The following is a 10181-nucleotide window of genomic DNA, read 5'->3' as shown; positions in this document are numbered from 1 at the left end:
TCTGCGTGAGAAAGCGCCGGGATCTCATCGCAGCCCCTGCAGAACCAGCACGGACCGGACAGTCAGGGCCCCTGTGTGCGCCTCCTGCCTGGGCCATCCCTGCGGGGCCTGAGGCCCGAGAGGTCTTGAGATCGGAGGGGGTCCTGAGATCTGAGGGGTCCTGAGGTCTGAGGGGGTCCTGAGGCTTGAGGGGTCCTGAGATCTGAGGGGTCCTGAGATCTGAGGGGATCCCGAGGTCTGGGGGGTCCTAAGGTTGAGTGGACCCCAGGCGGGAGTCGCCTGGGCTGAGGCGCGGCTGGAAGAAGCTCCCTCAGCCCGGGGCAGCTTCCAGGGTCGCCGGTGCGAGCTAGGAGCCCCACGAATAAGAAGAATGGCGTGGGGCCTTGGCCGGAACAACCCGGGGCTCGGCACCCAGGGCCTGGCCCGCCTTGCGCGTAAGCTGGACGCGTGCCCGCCCCTTCCTCCGTCCCCGCGAGCAGGCGGGCCGAGCGGCGGAAGGGGACGACGTGGCAGCCTTGCGGGCCCCGGAGACCTCCCTTTCTCCCGGCGCAGACCCTGCCGGGGATCCCTGTGCTCCAGTGGCTGCAGGAGGCGCCCCCGGTCCCCAACAGCCCCGGCCCCCCAGAGACCCCAGAGGAACCTCCAAGGCGCGGAACTCCGGCTGGTGCCGGCCCTGCCGGCCGGCGAGAGGCGAGGCTTCCAGGGACGCCCCGCCCCGGCCCCGCCCCGGCCGGCGCCCCCGCCCCGCCCACGTCACCTCCCGCGCCTGCGCGCCCGGGCCGCTCCAGCCGCCGCGCATCCTCGGCCCGTGCCCCGAGACCCGCGCCCAGCAAGCCCCGGCCCCGCTCGGCACCCCAGGCAGCTCGGCTGCGCTCGCCGCGGCACGGCGCGGCCATGAGGCTGCGGGGATGCGGACCCCGGGCCGCCCCTGCCTCCAGCGCAGGGGCCAGCGACGCTCGGCTGCTGGCGCCCCCAGGGCGGAACCCCTTCGTGCACGAGCTGCGCCTCAGCGCCCTGCAGAAGGCCCAGGTGGGTGCCCCGGGCGCGCGGCCCCGGGAGCCGCCGAGGACGCCAGGGATGCTGGGGCCAGGGAGGCGCGGCCGAGGAGGGGCCGGGGAGGGGGCCTGGGGCGCGGCGCGGCCCTGCGAGCCGCGGCGCCTTCCCTCCCCGCGGCGGCTCCTCAGCCCGCGTCCCCGCAGCCCGCATCCGATGCCTCGGTCCCTGCGCCGGCTTCCCGCCGCCCGCACGCGCATCCTGGTCCCTCAGCACCTTCCTCGGGGTCCCCGCTTCCCTTCCCCGCCCCGCGTCCTGCTCCTCCCCCCAAACCCCTGCACCCTGAACTGGGCCCACAACCCTTTCTCTGCCTCCCAGAGCCGCGACCTCGGCCCCCGCGGGAGCCTGGACCCGCATCGCCGGTCCCCGCGCTCGTCCCTGGTCCGGGCCCCGCCCGCCTTGGCAGGCCCTGCGGGCAGCCCGGGGACTCCGGAGCGGCTTTGCCTGGACGCGGCCCGCGGGCGGGAGGGCACCGCGGCGCTGGGTGAGCCTCGTGTGCGGGGCCTGGTGGTGCCCGGGACAGGGCGCGCAGGCGGTGCGGGTCCCCTGTAGGGTCCCCTGTAGGCGCACGGGTCCCCCTGCTCTGCGGCCGCACGTTGCCTTCTGGGGTGCATGCTTCGCTCCTGTTGTAAGGGATGCTTTCTTGGGGCTGGTCTGTGACCAGAATCAACTTCATGCAACCTGGGCTGCCACGTGGGAGGGAACGGTTTGCTGAGATCCTGCGATGGGACAGTGGTGAGGGGAGATCCGGGGGCGTCGTGGGGAGGGGGCCGCTCGCTGCAGGAAGCTGCACTGGGGATGTGCTGGCTCAGCCTGGCTTTTCCGGCTACCTGGCTGCCAGCTGGGCTTGCAGTTACCTGAGATCCACTCTCAAGAGGACCTTACTTTTGACTCTAGAATAATTCCTAGAAGCAAGCACTGCTTCGGGGCTTATGGGGCTGTCCGGTTTGTAGGGAGCACACTTCCAATTGTGAGAATAGATTTCCGGGAAGGTGGAGATTTGTTAATGCATAAAGTACTTTATCTGAAAGAACCCTGAAGTGAAAAGTTCTTGAGGCCAGTTTGAGGTTGTCATTTTCCCAGGACGCCTGCTTTTGCCTAAAGCCCCTTGATGCGGCTGGTCCTCAGGGTAAGGAAGGGGACGGGGAGCAGGAGAGCCCGATGGTGCCGCCCCTCCTGGTGACACGCAGGGTGAGGTCGTCCCCAGCCTGGCTCCCAGGCCCTGGCCCCCGTCTCCCTGTGTGTCGGGAGCTGGACTCTGGGGCTGGGGCGGTGCCGGCCCCTCTGCCGCCGCTCTGCCTGGCCCTCTGTCTGCCACATGCTGTCAGCTGCCGTGTGCTGTGCCCCTCAAAGGAGGGCTTGGGACACGGTCGCTCATTCTGTGCCCCTCAACCGTTCCTCCTCTTCAATCCTCACCCCCCACCCAGTCACCAGGCTCTCCCTGGGGCACTCTCCCTGAGTCACTCCCAGCAGGCTTTCTTCCTCCTGTGCTCTGCTGCTCGCTCTGCTGCTCCGAAGTCCTCAGCGGGACGCCCCTGGATGAAATTCGAACCCCTGTTGTGGTTTCCAGGGCTTTCCCAGCTCTGCTCCTGCCCCAGCTCTGGCTGCCTCAGGCATGCCCTCTCTTCCTGCCTTTCCTACTCCCTCCTGGCTCCCTGGGGGAAACATCAAGCCCCTCCTCGCTGGAGGTCCCCGGAGGCCACTTTGTCATCCCTGTCATAGTTGCAGCCCCTGGTTGAGGTGTGTTCTGTCCAAAAGTGTGCACCCACTGCCCTGGCGAGAAGCAGGGCAGAGACTCTCATGGGTAGGTACAGATGTCAGGGCACAGCCAGAGTGCCCAGCCCCTGGGCCTGCTTTCCTCCCCAAGACCTCAGGGTACAAGCTGCTCCCAGTGGCTCTTGGGCAGAGGGTCATCGAGACGCTCCTGGTCCCGAGATTGAAGGCTTCGGGCAGCTGTTCTCTCTTGGGCCGAAGCCAGGCAGAGATCCTGGCTTTAGGTGTTGGGGCCCCTCAGGGAGGGGGCTTGCTTTGTTGCCACTTCAGAGGCTCCATCTGAGGAACTGGGTGTGTTTGTACATCAAGTCGTTTCTGCTGGATGTCTGCAGTGTGTGGCTCAAGGGTATGGTTTGTAAATGTTCTCAAAGTTCTCTGCAGAAACATTTTGCTTTTCACCGAACGTTGCTTTGCAAAGCTTTTACTTGGATGTAATACATTCTTGTAAAATTTCCGCAGAGTGAAATAGTGTATCTTTCAAGCCAAGAAAGCCTTCTTCCCCAAAGAAAGAAATGGGTCGAGTAGTGGCTGACACACTCAAAAACCCTCAGAAACCCAGCTAAGTTCCCAGTTGAGATAAACCAGTGAGTACCTGCATTCACCTGTGAGCATTTGCCGCCTGGGAGGGGCCGCTGTGTGTCTTCAGATTAGCGCCATGCGGGGACACCTCCTCCTCCAGCCAGCCCATCTGTCGTTTAACTACAGATTTAGTGAGGAGCTTAAGTATCTCTTTGGACAGAAAGCAGCACATTAAGATCTGAAACGAGGTATCAAAGCCATCAGGGTCTGTAATACGTGCAATGTTTTAATCCCCCAGCTAAAGCAAGGATACAGAGGTAGTAGAGAGCGGTAAATAGGATGGTTAGGATCTTAGTTCTTCATAGTCACACGTTCATGTATTGTTTTGGAGTCATGAAGTGGTTTTCTATCACCCAGGGTTTTCTCGGTACTTTCCGTGGAATCTGTGGGTATGAGTATTTCCCACCATGGTTCTGATGCATTTTCCCCATTTCATTTTTTTCTTTTTTTGAGACGGAGTCTCGCTCTGTCACCCAGGGTGGAGTGCAGAGGCACGATCTTGGCTCACTGCAAGCTCCGCCTCCCGGGTTCATGCCATTCTCCTGCCTCAGCCTCCCGAGTAGCTGGGACTACAGGCGCCTGCCACCACGCCTGGCTAATTTTTTTTTGTATTTTTAGTAGAGACAGGGTTTCACCGTGTTAGCCAGGATGGTCTCGATCTCCTGACCTTGTGATCCTCCCGCCTTGGCCCCGCAAAGTGCTGGGATTACAGGCGTGAGCCACCGCGCCCGGCCCATTTTCCCCATTTCTAAAGTCTCTGCTGCTCAGAACCAGAGTTGGCAAGAACTTACGTCCTGGAAAGCATAACGCCTTCCTGTGCACCTTGGAGCTGAGTCCTTGGACGGGCATTGCTGTCTCAGAGTGGAGGAGGCTGCTGGGTGCCCGCCTGCCCACGCTGGCTAATCCACAGAGAGGATTATGATGAGGGTTGAGTCCAGGGACAGATTCTGCTCCTCTCTGCCTGGTGGCCCTGCATAGAATTTACCCAAAAGTGGGCCATCTTTTTCTCCACATTTTTATACAAATGCCTGAGTTGTGATTTTTTTTAAAAAACTCAGGAGCAGGACTCCGCCCTCTCAGCCTCGCTCCTGAGTCCAGTGTGGCCACTGCAGAGCAGGCATTCGTGTGCCTGCACACCTTGCCGGGCTCCTCACGTGGATGGCTGTGTTTGCAGTGTGTTCTTGACCCTTGGTGCCCTCTAGGCACACATGCACGGGGATGGGGATTCCTCAAGCTTCTCCGAGCTGCTCCTGCTGCCCACTGGGTCCCTGAGTGCTGCCTGCCTGGATTCAGTAAGACTGGCTCTTCGCTCAGCCCCAGTGCCGGGCAGTGGGTGTGAAGGGGTGGGGTGGGCCAAGGAGCCCTGGGCAGTGTACCCGGCTGGAGAACAGGGCAGCCACGCCCTGTGGAGGTTGTGCAGGAGAGTGCTTGTCCCTTGGGGAGGGTGGAGAAGGCCAGGGCTGTACAGGGCCTACTCCCTCCCTGGATGCCTCAGAGGCCTTGGAGATGGTGCCAGGCCCCTGGCCCCCAGCTGCCTTCTGATGACCTGGGTGTGATGGTGCCAACTGTTTTGGCCCAGTAGAGGCCCAAGGGTCATTTTCCCATGTCCTCGCCTCTGGTCACTGTCATCCTTTGCCCCAGGAAGCACAGGTGAGGACACAGGGGCCCACGTAAGGTGCCGTCTCCCAGGCAGGGAGGGCAGCATGGGCTGGCTTAGCATGGATATCTGCCCTCACCTCACAAGGAGCCCTGACCTTAGGGAACTGGCTTTTTTCTCAAAGTCATCGAGAGTGTTCCTGTAATCCTGTCTAATTTTCCGAATGACGCACTCATGAAACTTAGTCGTGGTTAACTTTGCAAAATGGGAAGGGGGATTCAAAACTGGAAAAGACTTTACTTTTCATTTTTTGTAGCATTCTGTCCTAAAACTTGGGTTTCTGAGTGTGTGTATGAGAATATGTGTGTACACACACGCATACACACATATACGTAAGTGCATACACACGCATATACATGCCAGTGTACACAAACATCCACATAAGCATACCCACATACACACAGAAGCACAGTTTTGTTTCACAGCTGACAGCAAAGCACCATCAGTTTCACGCAGAAGCCCGTGATTGTGACCCAAAGCTCGTCTTAAACGGACACTGCCTTTGCACTCCTGTTTCATCGTGAGAAAGAGCCCTTTATCTTATATTGTTAGCACACATCTGTGCCAACTTTTATAACTCTGCAGCTTCTGGGTCTGTTTCAGGACGCCAGGCTGGCGTGAGCCATGGGAGCTGCTTTCTTCCCCCACACATGCACCCTGCTCTGCACACTTCCTGCAGGCACGGTTCCTTTCGCACATCAGCCCAAGTGACACAACACCTTCCCATTCCCAGACAGGAGGTGACACCCAGGGCGCCTACTTCACCGCCTGTGGTCGTGGCTCCGGAACTCTAAAGGAGCACATGTTTTTACGCATTTCAGAATGATGCTGGCCTCTTGCCTGGGTCTGGCCCCCTATCGTCATTGGCGCTCGGGGCCGCTCCTTCCTCCCACTGGAACACGAGGCCATGTGGGTTCTGCTCCTGCCTCTGCTTGCTGTTCACAGCCATGGTCGGTGCTGGCCGCAGCAGGTGCATTTTAAGTTTTTACTGTGGTCTGGGCGCTGTGGCTCACGCTTGTAATCCCAGCACTTTGGGAGGCCAAGGCGGGCGGATCGTGAGGTCGGGAGTTTGAGACCATCCTGGCTAACACGGTGAAACCCCGTCTCTACTAAAAATACAAAAAATTAGACAGGCACGGTGGCAGGCGCCTGTAGTCCCAGCCACCCGAGAGGCTGAGGCAGGAGAATGGCGTGAACCCAGGAGGCAGAGCTTGCAGTGAGCAGAGATCGCGCCACTGCACTCCAGCCTGGGCGACTGAGCCAGACTCTGTCTCAAAAAAGAAAAAGAAAAAAAGTTTTTACTATGCCTGGGACAAGCAACCTGGGGTAAGGCATCAGCTCTGTCTTATATTTTTCTCTTTTTTTTTTCCAGCTGTGTTTTTTTCCGCTTTAAACCACGCATTGCCTTTCCTCTGGAAGGCGTCCAGCCAGTCACCCGGCCCAGGCCCTTCATCCCATGCATGGGACCACGGTGCATCCCCCCACCCTGTGGGACCCAGGGTCAGGAGTGGGTGGGCTCGAGAGAGGCCGCAGGGCCGTGCTCTGAGTGGGGTGAGAACCCTGAGGCGTCCGTCAGCTCTGCGGGTTCACTTCTGCGTTAGTCCACGTGAGCCGTCGTCAAACTTCGCAAACGCTTCCTCTCTGATGTCCACTTTCTTTGGTAAGAGGAGGCAGGCGGCCCACAGCTGCGCTCAGAGTGCATTCCGGATGCAGCTCTCCCGAGCCCTCCGACCTCGTCCCCTTGTCCCCTTGTCCCCCGTGTGGGGAGGCACTGCCAGGGGTGGGGGCTCCTGTCTGGGAACAGCGACCTTTTCCAAACCTTGATTTTACTCTTGAATTTCACACGTGGCCTCTGTTCCTAGATGAACTGTAGTCTTTAGAAAATGCCAAGCTGTGGTCACTACTTGCTTCCATTTCATTTAAATCATTTCTTCCTAACATTGATTTTTTTTTTGCAGTTGAATTAGCTATTTCTCATATAAACATGTTAGGATTTTATGCCTGAAAAAGTGGCCACCCAGGAGCCCTGCTGCAGGAGCCGGGCGTGGGGCTCGACTACCACACTTGCTGGGTGTCTGGCCCATGCCCGGTGCCTCCTGTGCCTGCAGGGGCAGAGCGTCCTCGAGTGCTGGGAGGGCCCAGGCAGTGGAGAACGTGGCTCCCTGTCCCGCTCCCTCTCACTGCTCTTGTCTGAGAAGGCGCCCTGTGCTGTACTGCTTGGGCATGACTGGTTGGGAGTGTCCAACCTAGGCTTCCATGAGGTCACCCGTCTTGCTAAGCCGTGTCCCTGCCTCTGACACACAGACTGCAGGAGGAGCCCTCCTGATCTTCCCCTTCCTGTTTCCAGGGCCCTCATCCCCACGCGGCCCATGACAAAAGTGCCATGGTTCCCAGAATGGCCAGGAGCCGCGACCGTCCCCTCCCAGTCCCGTGGGCCTCCTGTGGGTGCTGGGGCATGCTTACCATTCCCAGTTAGTGTTTCCAGCATTTCCAGTGTAAACCTTTAATCTAGATGTGATTCATTTTGAAAATGAGCCCAGGGAAAAAAGCATGATGCTAGGGCTTGTGTTTGGAAATAACATTATTTTCTAATGTGATCAGTGTTTGTCCCTCTGAAACCCACGTCCTTTTGCAACTCTGGGGGATACTTTTTGCTGTATTAAAACCGATGCATCCCTGGCTTCTCAGCCATGTTCCAGCAGCATGATCTTAGGTGTGTTAAAGGTGAGGTGCTGTTCTTGAACTTACAGCACAGTCAGCTCCCAGCTTCCCTCAGTGTGGTCTTTCCTCTGCTGTGACTGGTGGCCCTCCAACCTCGTCCCCTGCCCCCTCGTCCCCTGTGTGGGGAGGCACTGCCGGGGTGGGGGCTGGTACCTGGGGACAGCAGCCTTTTCCAAGCCTTGATTTTACTCTTGAATTTCACGCTTCCGTCTTAGAGCCAGAGGAGTGAGTTATTTCCTCTTAAAAGATATTTGCCACATACAAGCTTAAAAAAAAAAAAAAAAAGGAAAGAAAGAAAACAGTCTCTCTCCCAATTCTAAATGTTTCAAAGCCTTTGGGGTAGAACCAAAGCTGGGCCAAGGTACTGGAGGGCAAGGGCCCTGGAGCCGGGGAGGGCTGGTGTCCGAGCACAGACAGTGGGGATGCTGCCGGGCTGGGCAGGTGTGGATCAGCGTGGAATGCCTGGGCTCTTTAGAGTGGAGTCTGTTTGCTCTCCTAGGCTACCCTGGAGGGGTTAGATCCGCCTTTCTGCAGCAGTGAGTCATTGTCCCCGTCAGGGAAGGGTCATGGTCACCTGTGTGCCATGTGAATTATCATTGTGACATCCTCATGGGTCCCGTGCATCCATCAAGCTCAGCACATCCCAGACTAGACCTGTCCTGTCTCTGTGCCAGGCTGTCTTTGCCCGCTCAGTGGCCCCAGGACCACGTGGCGCCCGTGCCTGTGGGGAAGTCTCTGTGAAGAGTGGGCGCTCCTCTCCCTCACCTTAGAGCGATCAGGTCATTTCTGCCTCCCCCACAACTGCCACTGGGCAGTGGCCTCCAGCCTCCAGCAGCCCTCCCCCTCTGTCCACAGCTGCACGTCAGGCTGGTCACCTCTGTCCCTCCCTGCACTCAGAGGAGTGGACATACTTGCCAGGGCCCACAGCCCCTGCCCACTCCCGTTCTACCCACTGGCCAGCACCAGGGGTCAGCCTTGCCTCACAGACGTTACCAGTGGGCCAGGGGCTCCCTGCAGCTGGGGGGAGCAGGATGTCCTGGGTGGAGGGTCTCCCACATCTGGGGACAGGGCCAGGATGTGCTTAGTGGGCTCCCAGGAGATGGTGGCACAGACCAGAATTGTGGGGACAGAGGCGCTCCTGCAGCTCATGGGAGTGGGGGTGAGCCAGGATGTTCCGGGAGGCCCCCTGTATTTGCCCGTAGTGTGGAGCAGGGTGTACAGGGCAGGCTGGGGGCTCCTGCAGTGTTCGAGGGCTTGGGCCAGGATGTGCTGGGCCGGTGGGGGAGGTGGGGGGGTCCTTGTATTTAAGGGTAGTGGGCAGGGCGTACAGGGCAGGCTGGGGGCTCCTACAGCTTTTGAGGGCTTGGGCCAGGATGTGCTGGGGGCTCCCCGTATCTGCAGCCAGTTCAGAGTAGGATGGGCCGGGCAGGCTGGGGACTTGTAGCAGGATCCCCTGATGCAGGATGTGCTGGGGGTGGGGCTCCCACCACAGGGGGCTTGGGAGGTGCTCTCCACCTGTGCCCCACTGGCTTTCTGCAGATGTTTGTTAAACAAATGCAAGCAGCTAGAAATGCCACGGATCTTGAATTTCAGGATTCTTTTTACTCAGACCATGCAGGAGGTCCGGGGAGATTGGCGTTTCCTTCCCTAGGCCACAGCCCGGGAGGGTCTGTCTCAGGGCCTGGGCTGAATGGGTAGCGTGCTGCCTTGGGGAAGGGTCCCCTGAGGGGAGGTACAGTTCCGAGGTATGTGTAAAGGTCCTGTTTTGGCTGGAGGTGGAAGGCGGGGTCCTGGCGGAGTACGCAGGTGGACCTTTTTGTTGGAATGATCCCAGGAGCCTGCTTCTCCTGAGCCCCCAGGATGTGTCACTGTCTGCAGTGCCTACATGGTCCACAGCCCCTGAGGTCCTCAGACACCAACAGAGCGAAATGCTGCTGTAAACCTCAGCCTGGTGGCGTACCTGGCGGTGTAGGGTGCATTCCCAACCTCGGAATTAAAATGTGCAAAACGTGCACCTGGGGGTCAGGAATGTGGGGCGTTTGGTTCACTTGACCACCTGTGGGCCCCGTCTGGACTTTGAGTCCCCCAGTGTGGAGCAGACCCCCAGTGTCCTGGGACACAGCCTGGGGCTCGGGAATGACCTGTTGAAGGAACAGTACTGAAGAAACAGGCTGCCTTTCACCGCGAGTGCTTGGCCTGGCTCTGCCCTGTGAAGCTGTGTGGCCCGTGCACCTGCGATGGCCCCTCGTGCTGCTGTGGCTGCAGCACTGGCATTTGCACCCTGTTTGTTGTTTTTGGATATCACTCACTGGGCAGATGAGGCTGGGGCCTCCCTGTGCCTGGCCTGTGCGGGGCCCCTTGTGCCCAGCATCTCCTGTGCTTCTCCTCCCCTCAACCT

The 10181-nt window shown here is 59.3% G+C and overlaps 1 protein-coding gene across 1 annotated transcript in view; it reads left to right on the top strand.

Moving 5' to 3' along the window:
- Positions 1-767: 767 nt before the first annotated feature.
- The window catches only part of LPCAT1 (lysophosphatidylcholine acyltransferase 1), a 60188-nt gene continuing 50774 nt past the window's right edge, over positions 768-10181 (top strand). Inside the window, exon 1 of the mRNA XM_030813890.1 lies at positions 768-1029. Coding sequence (XP_030669750.1) covers positions 895-1029 — 135 coding nt within the window. The 5' untranslated portion in view covers positions 768-894. The remainder of the gene's footprint in view (positions 1030-10181) is intronic.

The sequence above is a fragment of the Nomascus leucogenys genome, chromosome 6, assembly GCF_006542625.1.
Source record: "Nomascus leucogenys isolate Asia chromosome 6, Asia_NLE_v1, whole genome shotgun sequence".
Classification (NCBI taxonomy): domain Eukaryota; kingdom Metazoa; phylum Chordata; class Mammalia; order Primates; family Hylobatidae; genus Nomascus; species Nomascus leucogenys.
Note: the sequence above shows the minus strand (reverse complement) of the source record. Positions and strands in the feature narration are given on the sequence as shown.